The 20648-nt window shown below is 36.4% G+C and overlaps 2 protein-coding genes and 1 non-coding gene across 3 annotated transcripts; 1 reads left to right on the top strand and 2 right to left on the bottom strand.

Annotated features, from left to right (window-relative positions):
• Positions 1-4933: 4933 nt before the first annotated feature.
• Positions 4934-7902, bottom strand: LOC103933675 (rust resistance kinase Lr10). Its single transcript, XM_009343368.3, has 3 exons — positions 6992-7902; positions 6703-6738; positions 4934-6212 (listed from the first exon to the last, which is right to left on the bottom strand). Exons 1-3 carry the CDS (start codon positions 7866-7868, stop codon positions 5161-5163), a joined length of 1965 nt encoding a protein of 654 aa, XP_009341643.2. The 5' UTR covers positions 7869-7902; the 3' UTR covers positions 4934-5160.
• Positions 7903-9128: 1226 nt separating this feature from the next.
• On the top strand, positions 9129-12655 carry LOC103935199 (LEAF RUST 10 DISEASE-RESISTANCE LOCUS RECEPTOR-LIKE PROTEIN KINASE-like 2.4). The gene is made up of 3 exons (XM_048580663.1): positions 9129-10561; positions 10692-10736; positions 11405-12655. The coding sequence occupies exons 1-3, from the start codon at positions 9736-9738 to the stop codon at positions 12553-12555; spliced, it is 2022 nt and encodes a 673-aa protein (XP_048436620.1). The 5' UTR covers positions 9129-9735; the 3' UTR covers positions 12556-12655.
• A 345-nt stretch (positions 12656-13000) lies between these two features.
• Positions 13001-17516, bottom strand: LOC103935196. Its single transcript, XR_007257026.1, has 3 exons — positions 17230-17516; positions 14315-16857; positions 13001-13916 (listed from the first exon to the last, which is right to left on the bottom strand). It is a non-coding gene; the product is annotated as a pentatricopeptide repeat-containing protein At5g01110 (transcript).
• Positions 17517-20648: the final 3132 nt, after the last annotated feature.

Raw genomic sequence — 20648 nt, 5'->3', positions numbered from 1 at the left:
AAGGTTTTGACTTCAACTAGTATAAATACACACTTCTAGGGTTCCTGTCTGGTAACGCAATTATCTAGTCACTTATTCTCTTGCCTACTGCTTGAACCTCATAATATTGCTTACTAACTCGACAGTCGGAAAACTTTTGACTAGCACCCCCTCCCCACCCCTCAATCCTTGACTACTTACGGTTGTTTTTTCTTTTACAAGTTACTCGAGTTTGTGCATTACCCCTCACGGTAGTGCACGAATTTGATTCCAACAACTATAATTATATTTTAATCTTCGTCAATGCAAGTATCAAACAGGAACAGTATACTTTTTAAATAATTAACCGTCAATTAAAAGAGCATAGTACTTTTCTAAGGTGAAAAAAAGGGAAAATGAAGAAAGAATTAAATTTCCACTTAGGGTTTTCAATAGCTTCCTATTTTCAAAGTATATAAAGTAAGGTAAATAATTTCCACCCTCCTTTTCAGCTTTTCACACAGATTCTTTATTTCTGATTGTCTCACTGAATCAAACAACAACACGGGACATGAAAGCATTCATGCTTTAAAATCGGAAGGTCGTACGTCCAACATGATGCCATTGTCTAAAAAACAATTGGCTGGCAAAACAATCTAATCCATTACATAAGTAAACCATCAGATTGACTAAATATTCATTTCTATAAAGAATATTACTTGTATAAATGTCAAATCCATCAATGAATAAGTGGCAGATAAAAGAATTTGATAACGTCAGTTTGGACTGCAATTTCATAATACATTCTTTAAAACTGATTTACTAGTACAAGTCATTATCGAATGAAAATAATAATTAAAAACTTAATCCTAGAAATCTTCAATAATTCCCTGCCTAACAAAATATAATTGTACGTTTCGTGTAACTCAAACTTCATTGGCTAAGCATGGAAGAAAAAAGATAAGTTACTAAATAAATTTCTCTTGTGATGATAATCAAGACACGATACTATAGTGATTCTGATAGTTATGCTACGTTAATAATTTGGCTAACAATCCACTACTAATCACACAATACTAAATCATACCTCAATGTGATTAGGAATAGAATCATTCAATATAAGTTGCCACACGCAACTAATTCTCCATTGGTAGCTTCTTCTTTCTTTTTTTCTTTTTTTTCTGTTTCTTTTTCTCAAGCAGCGGAAGATTGTCATGAAATAATTGTTAGCTTGAGCCGAATCAAGGAGAACCCGCTTGATTCCATTTAAAGATGTCACACTAGTGACTCATTATTAATCACATCAATATTTTTTTTCAATTTAATCATCTGTACAACTTTACATGTGTTGAGTTTTATAAAAAAATGACCTCAGTGCAATTAAAGGTGGAGCCATTTAATATAATTTGTTATTTATTCTGTCAAGTATTCACTGTGAATTAATATGAATAAATAATATGGTCAAGTTGACTCAATTATATATAACCAACTTTGTAAAAAAATCTCTCTTTAAACATTGCAAGTTGCAACCGTACTCCAAAATTAGAATTTACGAAATGATGTTGTCATCATTCTCAACCAGCCCATAAACATTAGCCATACATGCTTCCTGCGGGTTAGAATTTCTTGATCAATTATGCATCATTGTAGGGGTAGTTTGGTATGGCATCTCAAATCGAAAATGGATCTGAATACTAAACCGAAAATTTTTGGGACTAGAATTTGAATATCAATCCCAAACAGAAATTTAGGTATTTCCAATTTTCGGGATTCCCAAAAAAATTTCAGTATTTCGGGATGGATTGAGATTTGATTTTTGGTGTTGGACTTTTGGATATTTTGGTTAAAATTTGAAATTTTTGGGCTATGAGCTAAATTTTGGGCTAAATTATGTTCCTTAATTTCATATAAATTGAAAGTTAGGCTTTTTACCTCATACCAATTTGAAACTTCATACCAATTGAAATACCAATTTATTAATATCAAGTCAAATTGATGTTGCAAAGTTCAATACTACTTAATTTCATACTTCTATTTCTAATATAGTTTACTATCAAACTACTTAAATTCAACATTCAACATGCATGCAACCAAAATATATATATATATATATATATATATATATTTTCGGTTCGGTTCGGGATTCCCAAACCATTTAATATGTAATCCCGATGTCCATACTGAAAGGTTCAGGATCGATTCGGTATGGATCTTAAAAATATCTGTATTATCGGTTTGAGAATTTTTCTATATGAGATCGGGATTTTTTTGGTTTGGTTTGAGATTTTTAGAGAATTTTTCCAGCCCTACATCATAGGAGCCGATTCAAACTTTGCTAATACTATCAAACCTGCATCCAAAAATTCAGGTCAAAAATCATGTCTCCATCTTATGTTTGTTATCCATTTCCTTTCTAGCTAGGTCAATATCCTTGAAACTTCCATGAAATTTATTCTCATCACATTATTAATGATAACTTTGAATTTCAACTCCATAACCAGAAGAAAAATTTTGCTATACAATTTTTCGAAATTGCCACTGAGGTCAACATCAGTGAAACTTCCATGAAATTTCCTCTCATCAAATTATCAACGATGACTTTGAATTTCAACTCCATAAACAAAAGAAAAAATTTGCTATACAATTCTTCGAACTTGCCGTTAAGGCCAACATCAGGGAAACTTCCATGAAATTTATTCTCATCAAATTATCAATGACGACTTTGAATTTCAACTCTATAACCAAAAGAAAAAAATTTGCTATACAATTCTTCGAAATCGCCATTGAGGACACACTCCAATTTGGAATGTCAACCTGAACTTCGAGTCGAGCTGTGTTGGCCGACACCCAGAAAGTGGCGAAGCCAAAAAGTGTAGTGATGTGGAAAATATGGATAAATTTAAACCTAAAAGTGACTAAATGCAAGATTGCGCATGTGAGCGTGATTGAACTCAATTCACACGTGTTGTCATTTTATATGTAATATAGTGTGTGTGTGTGTGTGTGTGTGTGTGTGTGTGTGTGTGTGTATTTTATATATATTTGAAAACTATACTTGTGTTACAGCGATGGGTTATTACGTTTTCAAAACAGGTTTTACAAAGCTTTATTTTCAGGTCCACTCACCCTTATTTTTCGCCCATCTAGGTTTTAGTGGCAAAACTTTCGTGTCGACGAGGATTCTTGGCAAATGTTGATATAGGAGAGTACATTTGATGGTATAATTCTTATTCCACTTTTACTGTACTTTACTTATGCTCTGACATCACGTGTGAATTGAGTTCAATCCCGCTCACATGCGCTTTCTTGCATTTAGTGAATTTAAGGTTTAAATTTATTCATATTTTCCACATCACCACACTTTTTGGCTTCGTCACCTTCCAGATGTCACCAGCATAGCTCTACTTAAAGTCCAGATGGACATTCTAAATCAAGGTGTATGATCAACATTTCATGAAATTTATTCTCATCAAATGATCAATGATGACTTTGAATTTCAACTCCATAACCAAAAGAAAAAATTTGCTATACAGTTCTTCGAAATTGCCATTGAGGTCAACATTAGTGAAACTTTTATGAAATTTATTGTCATTGAAATTATCAATGATGACTTCGAATTTCAACTCCAAACCAAAAGAAAAATTTTGCTCTGAAATTCTTTGAAATTGCCGTTGAGGCCAACATTAGTGAAACTTCAATGAAATTTATTCTCTTCAAATATCAATGATGACTTTGAATTTCAACTCCATAACCAAAAGAAAAAATTTGCTATACAATTCTTCGAAATTGCCGTTGAGGCCAACATCAGTGAAACTTCCATGAAATTTGTTCTCATCAAATTATCAATGATGACTTTGAATTTCAACTCCATAACCAAAAGAAAAAAATTTGTTGTACAATTCTTCGAAATTGCCATTGAGGTCAACATTAGTGAAACTTATATGAAGTTTATTCTCATCAAATAATCCTTGATAACTTTGAATTTCAAGCCCATAAGCAAAAGAAAAATTTTGCTGTACAATTCTTCGAAATTGCCATTGAGCTCACATTACGTATAGAGATGTGAAGAAAGCATAAATTGTAGTTGACTGAGAGTTTATAGTTGTAAAATGTCACTCGTGTAAAGTTGAAGGTAATAATTTTTTGTTTTTAAATTGAGTAATCAAAATTTATTTGCTCAGGATGTGATTGTTAAAAAATGCAATCTCACGTCTGAAACTTTAAAAAAAAAAAAAATTACAGCTCATAATAAATAATTTTATCTTGGAATTAGATATCTGTGATCTAAACTTGTATTGCATGGTTCAATGAGGAGCTAGACTTTATTGTAAAAAAAAAAAAAATGTTCTCTGCACTCCTAGAGAAACTGCAACAGTACGAGAAATTTGTAATGGAATTTTAAGATAAAGCATCTTAAACCATGTTTTTTGAAATTTAAACAAAAACTACTAGAGAGTAATGTTGAAGCTCTGTATAAATATAACTACAGCCATGCCATTAGAAGTTCATTTATCTGTCCGCATATTTAGAATTCGTAGCGGTTTTGTTATCTAAGAGCAAGATATAGGGAGTGTGTGAATGGAGATAAATCTTTTATAATTTGTTCATAAATTTTAGTTAGCAGCTTATTTATACAGTCTATTATAGATACTTTTAGTATAACAACGATACATAGATGCTAGTGATTAACAACTAATGTTAGTTATTAGCAAATTTAAGAGAAAAGAAGTTTCAAAATCTGATATTTATTTTAGTAACTGAAGAGAATGACGATACTACGAGCCTACTTGAGATTGTTTCTCGAAAGCCTAAAAGCTTTTTCATGAAACACTTTGATATAAAGTCAATAAAGAAAACAAATTAAAAGACTGAAAAGAAGAAAAAAAATGGTCGTAACTTCAAAGCTTTACTGAAAAGAAGAATGAATACATATATATATATATATATATAAATGGTCGTAACTTCGATGCTCTACTGAAAAGAAGAATGAATATATATATATATATAACACAAAAACTACACTCCTTTAAATAGACAAACCCTATATGTTACATAAAATATTAAACATCCAACGATATAAGATAAACCTAATATTTAACTTTCTTAATATGACAGCACTTGACCTCTCGTATCAAATTTTATGAGTGGTAGTTGTACAACTCTTGAACGCTTTCATTTCAAACAAAGTATAGTTGTATTCAGTCAATTCGAAGTAGACCGGAAAGGATTAGCAGGTACGGTTAGATTGTCACCTTCTCCTTCTAACATTTGAATAACCACTTTCATGGAAGGGCGATCTATGGGGTGCCATTGGACGCACCATAGACCCACAATAGCTAGCTTCTTTGCAGTTTCAGCATCTCCTCCGTTCTCAATGTGAATCCGTAGGTCGTCCCCTTGTTCTAAAAGGTTGTAAATCCATTCTGGGAAGTAGACTTGGCTACTGGTGGAGTCCTCTTCCATGAACTTAAAGTTCTTTCTTCCCCCGACCATTTCCAGCAGCAACATTCCAAAGCTATAGACATCTGACTTGTAGGACACGTTTCCAAAGTTCCTAGAGAACACTTCGGGCGCAATGTAGCCAATGGTCCCTCTGATGGTAGTCATGGATACTGCGCTTTGATCTTTAGAGCACAACTTGGCGAGACCAAAATCGGAAACCTTTGGGGTGAAATTCTGGTCTAGCAAAATGTTGTGTGGTTTGATATCGAAATGGAGGATTCGGAGGTCACACCCTTGATGAAGATATTCAATTCCTTTGGCTATACCTAAAGTAATCTCATGCACCTTATCCCAACCAAGGAAAGCGCTTTTACTATCTGCTGATGATAAGATATTCTGTAGTGAACCATTTGGTAGATATTCATACACAAGAGCAGTTGTGTACCCATCAGCACAAAAACCAACCAAGCGAACCACATTGACATGGTGGACTCGACCCATTGTTCGGACTTCATTGATAAAATCTTCTCCTTTTTCATTAGAATTGTTGAGGATTTTCACAGCCACAACTAAGTCGGAGGAAAGCTGTCCTTTGTACACTGTTCCATAGGCTCCTTGACCTAACTTTTCATTGAATTGATTTGTTATCCTTTTAATATCAGCGTAGGAATATCTACTTGGCTTGTGTGCTATGTAATCGTCCAAAAATCTTTCAATCCTCAACTGATTTGTTTTCTCTATTTTGTTGGAGCTATAAACACGGTAAATGAGAGTCCCCACGACTGTTACAACCACAGAAAGTGTGAAAATACCTGCGGATACAGACGAAACTCTGCGTTAAAAACCAACTCATTTCTAAATTAAATTAAAATAAATCACAATTGCGTCCAATTGATAAAGCCCCCAGAAATCAGAATTGAATTTATATTAATACTTATACATATATAGGGTTCTTTTGTGCGGAAGTTAACGTGTCTTTTATCCGGATGCTGGCACTGAGTTTTGAACTCGTATTGAACTCGTAAGGTTTTCTTGTACCTTAAAAGAAGAACCCATTCAAGGATGGGATCCAAAACTTGAAAAACAAGTGATGAAAATTGGTGCCTGTTGAAGCAAGTTCCGACTAGCACCCTAAAATATAACACTCGCATGAGGTTCAATAATCCAAACTGTCTTAGATTTAGCTCTCCATCTAAGAATATTTATGATTATGGATCGTACAAGTGTGCAATAATTAACCTAGCTAACTCTTAGCAGTTCAAATTCAATCTTGTAAAAATATTGCTTATGTGAACAACTTACCAGATATCTCTAAGCTTGTCCTTCCACGGGTACTATCTGTAAAAGCAGGTCCATTAAGTCAATAATTAGTACTTTTGTTATCAAAAGAATAAAATACTTGAAGAATTGTTTGCATAATCTTTGTTTTCATTTAATATAAAAAGTTCGAATATATTCTTTGAGTCCAAATTTGTTGCATATATTATCTGCACAAACTAGCTAATTAAAACCTTGTCAATTTGAAAATGAGGGAAATATTTGCCGGCAAAGTACTGCAACAAGTCAAGTTAAATGGGAGATTAAAGGATACCTTCGCTCACGCATTCAGTTTCTGCAGTCTGATTATCTGTGAAATTATATTGACCAATGGTTCTCTTCAGTCTGCAAGTCTTGCCCATCTCTTCGCAACGTCCACATGATGGTTTGGACCACTTCAGCATCATAAGGTCGAATGCTGTCACTGATGAAATATATGGAACTGATATGTAGTCACGCAGCTTGGTACAAGACACTAGGGTCGTATAATCAATGGAATACCGGCCGTTGACAGCATAGTAGTTAGTTTGGTTTTCAGGATTGTCAAGGCCGGAAGGGCACAGTTTGATAAGAGGATATCTGTCTCTTTCAAGTAGTGGTGACGGACAACTGAATAAAGTATAATTAGTATCAAACTGTCTATGCACAAATTGAAAGGTTGAGGAAGATAGGCTGAAATTGAAAATATCTTTAGGCGGGCAATCATTTTGGAAATATACTCCGATTTCTTGAGAAGCGTAGTTAATCGTTTCAACGATGAGCTTGTTAGATGAGGATGGCATCTCAAGCACGGTTTGCGTGCCGTTGGTGCATGATAGATCAAAGTCATGGTAACCGCACTGGAATGGCTGTCCTTTAAGCCGAAATGGGAATCGGATGGCTGGACCGTGGTGTTCACAACTTACTTCTGTGCAGTTTTCAGGGACTACTCTGTCGCCATACACTTTGCTTACAATACCAGCATCTGCTATCATGAGAAACCAGCACAAGAAATTGATCAGAAGCATTCTATCCAATGAGAATATTGATTGTAGAAGTTTGGTATCTTGGTAATTCATATATATGATTGTACATAAGATAATGGGATTGCAGAAGTCCCCTATGTTTTGGGTAAATAATAATCTCTTTTTATATTCACCCCTTCGTTCCATTTCCTACCCCAAAAATGTTTTTCTAAATTTTTTAAATCTTCCACCAATTTTGTTTTTAACTTCAATTTGAAGGACTTGGTCGTGATTTGCTTATGGGTTATTGACCGTCGTTATCAAATAAAAACTTTTAGTCGCTTTTATTTAACTGTTACTTGCTATAACGGGAAACTGGGATGCTGGAAACTGTTTCTTCCCCAAATGGGCCAGATCAACCCATTATTATACATGTTATTCTGAGTTAGATGAGGTGGGTTCTGTGGTCGTGTGGCTTCAATATTGGTCATTCTACATTGAGTAATGCTAGGTAGATTAAATTTGTAAACTAAATTTACAAACTAAACAATGTTTCATCAATAAAAAAAAATAAGCATGTTAATCTACACTTTAGTAATAATCCAATTATCAACTTCTTTGTCATTGAGTTTACAAAATTTATTCTACAAATTAATTTATTCTCTCTAGCATTACCCTCCTAGAATTTGAAGTTGTCGGTATAGTTTGGTTGTGCAAATTTTTCCTCTTTAGTTTAGTGTTGTTGTTGTTTGTTGGAATTAGTATTGATGAGACTTGTGTTTTGATTCTTTTGAATACGTCTTTAATGTATTATTAAAGTTTTTGCAATAACCATGGTTGTTATGTTGAAAAATTTGTTTATTAAAATGTTTTTTTTTTTCATTCAATAAAAGAAAAAGGGGTAAGTGATTTTTACACACGATTTTTCTTCTCCTACGTACACACGTATATGTACATTTCTGGCCTTTAAAAATAAGAAAGAGTGCAGAAAAAGAAAAGAGAGTGTGTGGGAAAAAAAAATTATATATATATATATATATTTTAAAGAGAGTTAAAATGCTACATGTTATAAATTTATTGGGCCAGCACAAGCCCTCTCCTTCTCCGGCGACCATCTCCATGCCTATCAGGACCACAAGTGTACAAATTGGGCCACAGGTGTACCCACCGGGGATAATACTTGGGTCCTGACATATGAGGACCACAAGTGTACTGACCACTGACATGGTCCAATAATATAAAGATATCTGTAATTTTAAAGGGATTTTAACGAAAAACTCACAGTACGGTTTACTTTAACGAAAAACTATATTTTTACACTAAAAAGTTAATCCTGCTATTATTCATTTTACCTTTTATTTTATTCTTATCATTAAAACTCAAAATTTTCAAATCATTTTCATTATAATTTTAAAGTACCAGTATTCTAGTAACCAAACATCTTTAAGGCCATAACCAAACACCATCCTAAACTCATAACCCATAACCAACCTCCAGATTTCCTCGTCAGTCGTCGTCGACCGATACCACACCTTTTCACCGCCTTCCCTCCCCAGCATCTCTCTCTCAAAGTCTGCAATTCCTTTGAACGTCAAAGTTCCAAACCTCTTGTCTTCCAGAACCTCCAATTTTGCGGATTTCCATAACCCAATTTTACCGAGCTCAGATCTGGACGCCGGCGAGGGATTGAAACTGACGTCGCCGGAGAAAAGAGGGATTGGGAGTGGTCGGGAATGAGAGTAGGTCGCCGGAGAAGTAACGGACTGCGGGGGTTGCTGGAGAAAGAAGGGTTGAGGAAGACGGCAGGGTGATTGGTTACAAGAAAAAGCAAGTGTTTGATTGAGTTTCACTTGACAGGTGGAACAATTTTATTGGACCACATAAGTGGTCAGCTTGTCAGTGTTATCCTAGTTTTACTCGTCTCGTGGGTTTGTCTTTGCTTCGTTTGTCATAAATAATGGGCTCCAAGCGGCCAATTTATATCTGAGTTCGCCCTCTTCTTGCCACAAGCCAAAAACCCTTGCTCCCCTTAAGCTTTTTTGCCAATTTTGATACATTTATATTCTCTTTTACCATGTGTAGAGGAAGTCTCTTACTAGTTCCATATGGAGCCCTTCTTCTACTCTTTCTTCTTCCCTTTATTTGTTCCCAAACATCGATACCTGAAAATAATTCTGATTGTACTCTTTCTTGTGGCAATATTGGCATAAGCTCTCCATTTCGGTTAAAGGGAGACCCTCAACACTGCGGCAACCGTACGTATGAGCTAACTTGTGAGGAAAATGTTACGGTCCTGTACTTGTATAACCGAAAGTTTTACGCCAAGGCGATCAATTACAATAACTTTACAATCCGTGTTGTGGATGCTGCTGTTCAAAAGAAAGATAACTACTACTCCATCCCGCGTTACTCCTTAACCCCATCCAACTTTAGTTATCCGAATCCTTACAGCAATTATCTACCCCGACTGACGTGGAGTTCAAATAGACCGGACGCAAGTTCTAGTTACACGACATGGCCTATAATTTTTATGGACTGTCCAAAACCGATGCATTCTCCTGGCCTTGTAGAAACAGCTCCATGCGTCAAGGACGGCACCTACTCTTCCAATTCTTCTTTGTCCAATGGTTTAAGAATGTTTTCTTATTCCATCCTTGGCTGGAAAGGCTCCATAAGTTCATTGGATTTGGGGGAGTCCTGTGAAATAACGCAGATGCTTATGGTCTCACCTTCGTTATCCGTAGAAGACATGCATGAACACTTGACGTCCTGTGAAGGCATATATAGTGAAATAGCGCATGGCTTCGAGCTTTCATGGTTTTACCAGGCTTGTAGCACCTCAAACTGCAGAGAGTGTGTGCTCAACAACGTGAGCAAAATTGAGTGCCTTCGCTACGAAGGTAGCTAGCATTCTCCTATGATATTAATTTTCACCCTTTTTTTCTCTTAATAGTAAATAATATATGATCCTTTAGAGGAAAAATAATATATATGATCCTTAATGATGATTCTTCTTCTTTTGCACTGCAGGACATTGGTTCGCCAATATCTTGCTGTCCATACTAGAGGTACTAGGCAAGTGGTTTACTCTCTAACGCAGCTTCTATGTAATACATGTGTAGTTAGTTTCTTTATTTGTGGTCACCTTGATGTTTATTAAACTTAAATTACATTTGGAAACCATGATTGATATTCATCCGCTATGGTCAGTTTATTCCTACGGACGGTTTCGTACCAGATGTAACTGTGGCCTCTCTCCTAGGTAGTGTGAACTACTCGTACTCAGCTATCATGCAACTTTCTAGCTTCAGATACTCATCATTCAAAAATGAATGTTTGATGATCACTTTGTTTTTGTTTTCATTCTTATTATTATGTTTTAGTTAAGGGTTGCTGGGGAATATGGAAGAATATATATGAGAAAGATGTGAAAAGGACAGGGAGGATCGAGGTGGATAGAGAAATTGTTATTGTCTTTGAAACAATCTCAAAGAGTTTTCCAATAATTTTTTGTTTCATAAATTCTCCATTTCTCCTTCATCCCCCACCCCCATCCCCATATCTTCTTTCTACAATTTCCCCTCGCCTTTTTTTCCTCTCTCTTTTTAGATTAAAAATTAAAACTAAAGGATTACCAAACAGTCGCTTAATTAATGAAAAATATTGTTGCACTAAAGGAACAAGTTTGATGATATTACAGCAATCAATCTATTTGGTGACTCCAATGTTTTTGAAACGTGCAGGACTATTCCAAGTAGTCAAATTTTTATTTGGCTTTCCCTGTTTAATTGCATTAATAGTATACAAATGCAAAAGGAGGCACTTGTCCATGTATGAAAATATAGAAGACTTTCTGCAGAATAATCAGCTCATGCCAGTAAGGTACTCTTACTCGGACATAAAAAAGATGGCCAGAGGTTTTAAGGACAAGTTAGGGGAAGGTGGCTTTGGTTCTGTGTACAAGGCAAAGCTTCGCAGTGGCCGTCTTGTAGCCATCAAGATGTTGGGCAAGTCGAAAGCCAACGGGCAGGATTTTATCAATGAAGTTGCTACCATCGGAAGGATTCACCATGTTAACGTGGTGCAACTTGTTGGTTTTTGTGTGGAGGGTTCAAAGCGTGCTCTTGTATATGACTTCATGCCTAATGGGTCTCTTGATAAGCACATATTTTCTCAACAAGGAGTTATCTCCTTAAGTTGCGAGAAAATGTTTGAAATCTCACTTGGAGTGGCTCGTGGTATTGAATATTTGCATCGAGGATGTGACATGCAAATTTTGCACTTCGACATCAAGCCTCACAACATTCTTCTCGATGAGAACTTTCTTCCGAAGGTTTCAGATTTTGGGTTAGCAAGGCTATGCCCATTGGATAATAGCATTGTGTCTTTGACTGCAGCGAGAGGAACCATCGGATACATGGCTCCAGAGTTATTCTACAAAAACATTGGAGGTGTTTCGTACAAAGCTGATGTCTATAGTTTTGGGATGCTACTGATGGAAATGGCTGGAAAAAGAAAGAACTTAAACGCAAATATAGAACACTCGAGCCAAATATACTTTCCGACGTGGGTTTTCAACCAGCTGAGTGGAGGAAATGACCTTACAATCGGAGACGCCACAGAGGAGGAAAAGAAAATCATTAAGAAGATGATCATTGTGGCATCGTGGTGCATACAAATGAAGCCTAGCGACCGTCCTTCTATGAATAAAGTTGTAGAGATGCTTGAAGGAGAAATTGAGAGCCTTCAAATGCCGCCAAAGCTTTTCTTATACCCACAACAAGTGCCAGAGGTGGTTACTGGCGGCAGTTCAAGTACCGCATCAGCTGCATCGAGGACAACGACAACATCTACAGAAATTGTTTTGATTGCAGATGAAAATTCAGAGAGTTAATATAGCTAGTAGCAATGTTAATGTGCAAAGGAACGTTTAGTGTACCCAATAAGCACAAATAGACTACTTGAATTTAATGGCATTTGCTTTCTGGTTTTCAGTTTTCAGCTTTGGATATATAATTTGTGTATGAGCAAAGTTCGATATCTATATATTATGCTTCTGTGACCGTCCAGATTCCAGATCCTAATTCCCTGCGCGGTGAAAAGTGCAGCCATTATTCAAAGTCTAATTTATTGTTTTTGCCATACTTGTAGCTGGACTAAGCATTGCATCCAACGTTGTGCGTTCAATTCCCTTCCCTCGATATCGCTTGTAAAAAATGACAATGTTTTTAGACACAAAAGAAGTGAAACATGTGTCGAAAGAAACTCGAGCTACCACACTCCTCACTGCCTCATTAGGAAAAGAAGAGGGATTTTAGACACAAGTGAACAGGGCAAACTAAACTAGAAATGCAGGGCACAGTGAAAAATTATATACCCTTGCATCTTTTAGTACGATTGACGGAATTAAGAAATTTGGCTAAAATTAACAACGAACATTTAAGCTGATTCACTAAGAATTCCTACAAATCGTATTACCCCCAAAACCGCTCAATTGGCCTCCTTCCATTTAAGCTAATTTAATCTACAGTAGTTTGTATATAACCGAGAAAATTTCACAAGCTCAAACTGCCTACATGCTTTCAAACACTATCACGAAAAACAGGCAACGATTAGAGCTCCCATTTGCTAAACCTCTGTAATCTTAAGGATCTTCGGATTCTTCATCCTTATCTTCTGCATTGTCCCGCCACCTAACTGGCCCAGACCATTATAATCAATTGTTCCCTACAAAATACAAAACTTTGCTTGGAGGATCATAGAATTCATCGCAATCAACTAGCCTAAAGACACCCCAAGTTAATTTGAACAAAGATTTAGAGCACTGTGACGATAAAAATTAGAGTTACTCTTTACGAAGGAATTAGCACGTGTTTTAAGTTTTAACAAAAGCAAAAGTTTCACAAAGCAGCATTTTTACAATTGTTCATTGCCTTTGGAAAATTGAAAAGTAAAGAACAAGATCAAGTGATGCTACATCTAGATGCACATCCAGTCATATGATAAAGTTCAGAGCAAAAACTTACAGTAACCAACATAGGAGCAAATGGTTTCGCGTCTTCTGGCTGTTCAACTGGAATTGGTGGATAGTTCGCACTTTGAACTAGGACTCTTGACTGCTATTCAGAACTAAAAGTTTGCATACATGTAGACACCAGAAAGTTGAGTAGCTGTGGATAAATTAAACCGTAAAGATATGTACCTCATCTGTCCACTCAAGAGCAAGATCATCTGCATCAGGACACTTCCCTATCCCTGTATTCCACAGTATAGCGAAACCACATATTCAAGTAATTCAAACAATGGACATATGAACAAGAATCCATCAAGGAAGACATAGAAGGGGCGGTCCTCAGGCATGAGATGGATGGAGATGGCAAAAGATGTACTGGTACATAAATGTCATAAAAAATCCAAGGGACACTGCCAGTTAAAGATTGAAAATCACACTATGGACATGGAGTAGGAGTTTGTCAATGCATTGCTGCACATGGTTCATATGTAGTGAGAATTACTTGCACCAAAGACAACCTAAGAAGTAAATGAAACCCACGAATAGATCATTATATATAAACATAAGATCATTAGATCACAACTTTTAGTAGTAGCTAATTAAAATGAAGAGTGCAATGAGAATTAAGAGAAAATCCCACCTTCAGCTGCTAAGAGCAAACTAGAATTCATCATCTGGCACAAATCCCCTTTGAAGCATTTCATCATGGAACCAAAATGCCTCCTTCAAATTGTCCTTGGTCACATGTCCATTTATCATTGACATATAAGTGGATCTATCAGGTTTTACACCTTTCTCAATCATCTTCCGCAATACTAGCTCAGCTTTGCGCATTCTACCTTGCCAACAGAACCCATTTAGAATTATATTGTATGTAAACTGATCCGACAATATCCCTTGCTTTTCCATTTCCTTAACTGAGGAAAAAGCTTTGTCCAGATTCTCTTCTTTTAAATAACCATTAATCAAAGTGTTGTAAGCAATACTGTCAGGGACAATTCCTCTTGAAATCATTTTGACTATAAAAACTCATCCGCCTTTGTTGTGTCACCAGAGCGGCAATAACCTTTAATGACAGTGTTACAAGTAACTAGAGTGGGTTTGATACCTTCTTCAATCATCTGGTCCCATAAACTCAACGCCTCATGCACGTTCCCCATGCTACAAAATCCATTGATTAGAATGCCATATGAAATGTGATTGGGTAGTATCCTTCTTGAAACCATGTCACCCCATAACTCCTTAGCTTTATCCATTCCACCTAGTTTGCAGAAGCCATCAAACAATGTGTTGTATGTGACTATATCAGGCTTAATATTTCTTTTTGTCATTGCATCAAACAGATTAAGAGATTTAGTCAAATTCCCATGCTTGCAATAACCATAAATGAGTGTTGTGAAAGTATAAAAACCAGGAATGACACCCCTTTCCACCATTTCATTGAAAAAACTCATCTGTATCAGAAAGCATCCTCTCCCAACACAGTCCATTTAAAATTTTATTGAACGTTACCACATCAATAGCACAACCTTGCTCAAGCATTTCATCATGCAACTTCAAAACCTCTAACATCATTCCCTTTCTACAATATCCATCTATAAGGATAGTGTAGATCACATTATCTGGAACCAAGCCTGCCCTTTTCATATCTCGAAAATATACTAATGCACGATCAATATTTTTATTCCTCGAAAAAAACCCAATGAGTGAACTGAAACTAACTATATCAGGAACAACACCTATGTGACATTTCATGGAAGATTTCCTCAGCCTCTAAAATATCATCTTTTCTACAGCTCTCAACAAGCATTGGATTATACGTAGTAGTATCAGGATTCAACCACCTTGCAACATTTCATACAAAAGTTCCTTTGCTCTATCATAATTTCGTACTTTACATAAGTCATTTATGATAGCATTGTACGTGAAAAGCTCAGGTTTCAACCCCTTAGAAGACATAAGAGTTTTTTAACTGAAAAGCTTCTTCAAGAAGCCCTTTACGACAATATGCATTGATTAGAGTATTATATGTCACAATATCTGAAAACACCCCCTTCTCTTCCATATCTGATGAGAAGAATTTAACGCTATCAATTTTGCGAGCTTTGCATAAGGCATTGACCATTATATTTAGTGTATAAACATTTAACTAAATCCCACTGCTAACAACTTCCCCATATATGACCCATGCCAAATCAATCCACCCGACCTTCACAAGCCCACCAAGAAGACTATTGCAAGCATTTATCAAAACACAAACTCCCTCGCTTCTAAACACCTGAAATGCCTCAAATCCTTCTCTCAACTTCTTAGCCTGCAAATAAGTTCTAACAAACAGATCAAATACCAAAGAACTTGAGCCGCAACTGCTATAAGTTGAAACCAAAGAGTCTGCTACTTCAACACGAGAAATGCCACTCTTTCTAACCATTCTAAGAATCAGAGCTTGTGCATCCGACACTGTTCGACCACGCACCAACATGTGAATCATTGCACTCAAAGACAGTGACGAATGCTTAAAATCAGGACTATTTAACAGAATCAAATCAATAAACTTCAGGCCCAGTTGCAAATTTTCGCGGCAGCAAGAAAGAACAACAACAATAAGAGACGGGTTTAACCGACACAGAAAGCTGCGCAAAGAGGTGAGGTTACCTTGCTTCAGACCTAATAAAATATTTTCCACCAAAAGAGAATCTGATAAAGAAGCTGATGAAAACAGTTCTTGGCTTGTACTACTACAGGGTTCTTGTGATTGCATACTTTTAAGACCAAGTTCCAGGTCATTTGATGGACAATATGCTAAAGAATGAGGTCTATGAGAGTGAAAGAGTGAGTGTTTTGTGAAGGTTGGGCGGGTTCTCGGACCTACATTTCTCAAAATTAGCCAATTGGTTCGCATGTTTGAAACTATAGTTATAGCCATTGAGGAATGAATTCAGAATTAAAAAATATGTGGGATGCTTGGGGGCTGAAAGGGCCTGTCTACTGATTTAAAGTTCATTCCAGTTCGGCTTGGTTAGGTCCCAAACCAAGAACCAGTACCAAACAGTTGGTAGGCCATAGAGTTGAACCGGAAACTAAGAACCGAAAACTTGGACCTGCAATAGACTGACCGTATACTGAAATTTGAAGTGCGGTCTGGTCTCATTGAATTATATCCTCATTTGTAGCAGGTTGATCCTGAAAAAAGCAAATAGCATTGATCAACATTGAAACAAAACAATAGAACGAAAATACTTCTCCGTGAAAAACAGAGGAAAATGAGAATAGCAGTTCAACAGACATTGGATTGCAACGAGAATCTCCCAAAATGGGCAGAACGATTCGAACAGACGATTAATTCATTACAAAAAATGATCATCCAGATTAAAAAACGTTATAGGTACTATTATTTAATCTAAATTTCCATGCTTGTTCCTAAATTCTAAGATATTTTATCAAAAATTACACTAACGGCACACAGTTAGTTGCAAGATATTTCAGCCAAATCTTGTTCCTGATATTTTAAGAATCACGGAAAGTAGAAAAAAAATCATGAAATCTGAAGTTTACCTCAGTGATCGGGTGGACCAACACCAACGGCGGCGACAGGAAGTGAGCGTAGCGAACGATGGGCTATCAGGGAGTGGATGACGACTCCAAGAGTTCGAGCTTCAATAGAAACCTTCAATGGAAGAAGAGGATGAGTTCAGATGAGAGGTTGAGAGGAACAGGAGGATTCTGGTGGCTGTTAATGGCGGAATCTGGTGGTTGTAACGTTGAGAGAGAGAGAGGCAGTGGGCGGGAGAGGATTCAGAGAGAGAAAGCGGTCGACGGAGAAGGTTTAGTAGTCAGTTCATCTCCTAATGATCTCTCCCTCCTAATCTCTCTTTTTCTCGTCCGTAGTCATATCAACATCTTATCCTCATTTTTTTTAAAGAGATATTAAAACATAAATAATGTGTGAAATAAGAAGAGATAAGGGAATGAGAAACTTCCAGAATTATAGCCATGCCCAACCATCTCTCACCGAACCGAACGGTTAATAACTATTAATTTAAAATTTAGACTTTAAATTTATTAGCTAGTTTAATTAAATTATCGTTAGATGATTTCAAATCTAATGGTTGAAATTGAATCAATTATTACAACTGAAGAGCTGGCCCTACAAAAAGGACTAGGAGGGGGCTACATATGACGAGCTTGATGCTTCTTTAACCAAAAAATAGCTTGGTAGGTTCGATAGAGTTATAGTCCTGTCATCGGTTGGAGATGAATTTTTAGACAGATCAGGTCTTTCTTGGTTTTTTAAACCTTTAGCATTCTCCATTGAAAATAACCTTAAAAACAAACACATGGTAACTTAGACCTACAGATAAAGGTTAACCGATAACATATGGGCAAAGTGCAATCCTAAGCTATCAGCTTAAACTTTCAGTATTAAGCTATCAACTTAAATAAATTTTTTTACAAGGAAACAAATACAAATTTATATGACCAAAAAGAATAGGAAGAGAGAAGATAGTTTCACGTTATCTAAACCTCTTTTATCTACAAAACTTAATCGCCTCATCGAATATCTAACCCAGCAAATCCAGTTGTATAAACTTTAAAAACTTTACGTATCCAATTTCATGCGTAAAGTTGTGTTTTGGTGTAACAAAGATTGTTTAAGTTGATAGCTTAATCTCTTTGGAAAATTATTGTGTTTCGGTGTAACAAAGATTGTTTAAGTTGATAACTTAATCTACCATAATATTATCTGAGAGCTCAAATACAAAAGAACCTCATCGGTCCTCAAAATGAGGACCTAGCAATTCTGAACATATGGTTATTTTGTTATCTTGTGATGTGAAATCTCAAACCACTTGGGACACGTTTTACATATTTGGAATCAGAATATAAATGAATGGAAAGATGAATTTTCATTTTTTTTATACGACAATATATTTACATACAAGGATGAGGGTATGAACACGAAAACTCCTAAAATTCAATGAGAGAAGAATTACACAAGTGAACTGGGTTGCAATCTATGGGATACATTCTTTACAAGAATTAATCATCTAATGTGATATGCAAAAGTGTCAAAAAAGACCAAAATATGTTGCTTGATCTTGGACCGTAGGACCTTGATATTGATCGAACGGATGTCGCAAATTTTGTAGTGGTATGTGTTAAACCCAAGTGTTTGTCGAATGAGAACTTTGTAAGCTGGGAGGAATTTCGCAAATTTTGTAGTGGTATGTGTTAAACCCAAGTGTTTGTCGAATGAGAACTTTGTAAGCTGGGAGGAATTTCGCATAGCATTAATCAAAGAATAAACAGGCTATATCAGCCTTACAAAACGGAGGAGAAGATAAACATGCAACCCACGTTAAACATTAACCTAAACGTGGTATATGACTAAGTCAAAAGGAAAACAACTTCTACTGATCCCTAAAAGCTAGGGCTTATTCGGTCATGCAGTTAAAACTGCTTACATCAACAACCCTAAGTCTACGTAATGGATAGAGCCACTACGTCCACCAACCTAATAATCTAACATTTCCTCCCTTAAACTGATTGCTATTGCTAAGCAATCAGTTTACACCTGGTTCCAGGCACACTCCCATAAGCCCACGCATCTTCAGAAAAACATCAGTCTTCAAAGGCTTGGTTAATATGTCTGCTACTTGCTCCTGAGTGTTGCAGTGAACCAGTTGCACGATTTTGTTCTTAGTCATTTCACGAAGAAAGTGAAACCGTACATCTATGTGTTTGCTTCGGCCATGCATTACAGGATTCTTGGAGAGCTTTATTGTTGAACTGTTGCCACAGAAAACCGTTGTAGAATCTTGTTGAGCTTGACCTAATTCCTTCATTATTCTCCTCAACCAGGTTGCATGACAAGCACATGAAGCTGCTGCTATGCATTCGGCTTCAGTTGTTGATAACGTGACCACAGGCTGCTTCTTGGAAGACCAACACACAGCTCCTGAACTTAGCATGAACAAGTACCCCGATGTGCTCTTTTTATCATTTAAGTCACATGCATAGTCACTATCTGAATAGCCTCTGAGCTCAGTGTGTCCTCCCTTTTTGTAAAGAATTCCAAGGCTGATCGTGCCCTTCAAGTATCTCAAAACCCTCTTTGCCGCTGCCAAATGCATTTTTGTTGGACTCTCCATGAACCTGCTGATTAAGCTTACCACAAACATAGTGTCCGGCCGAGTGGCTGTGAGATACATGAGGCTCCCCACGATCTGTTTATAGAAAGTGCTATCAACCTTCTCACAAGTTACATCTTTTGTTAGCTTGGTGCCTGGAACAATGGGATTGTGCAATGGATTGCAGTTCTCCATTTTAAACCTTTCCAACACTTCCTGAGCATATTTTTTTTTGACAAATAAATATTCCATCTACCTGCTGCAATACCTCAATTCCGAGGAAATATCTCGTCTTACCAAGATCGGTCATTTCGAACTCATTCATCATCGACTGCTTAAACTTAATGAACATGCATTCATCATTGCCAGTGTAAATGAGATCATCAACGTAAAGACAAACAATGAGAATTTTACCTCCATCTCCACCTTTGATAAATAAAGTGTGTTCATAGGGACACTTCACAAATCCTTCCTTCGAGAAATAAGCTTCTATACGACTATACCAAGCACGAGGGGCTTGTTTAAGTCCATATAAAGCTTTCCGTAATTTGTAAACTTCCTGCTCCTTACCTCTCTGCACATATATCCAGGTGGCTGTTCTACAAACACCTCTTCATCAACTTCTCCGTGTAAGAAGGCACTTTTCACGTCCAACTGATGGATTGTCCATTCCTTTTGAGCAGCAAGTGCAACAACAACTCGGACGGTATCTAACCGAACAAATATTATGGTCATTGCGTATGACAAAAGAAAATGCACAAACATGTTCGAAAGTAGTAACAGAACAAATTAACCAAGACGAAAAAGAAGATACTTTAAATCAGCTCCGCCTTTAGGTAAACT

This window comes from the organism of the source record quoted next, unplaced genomic scaffold (assembly GCF_019419815.1).
Source record: "Pyrus x bretschneideri cultivar Hongxiangsu unplaced genomic scaffold, Pyrus_bretschneideri_v1 Contig158, whole genome shotgun sequence".
In the NCBI taxonomy this organism is placed as follows: Eukaryota; Viridiplantae; Streptophyta; class Magnoliopsida; order Rosales; family Rosaceae; genus Pyrus; species Pyrus x bretschneideri.
This window is presented reverse-complemented; position numbering and strand designations above follow the sequence as displayed.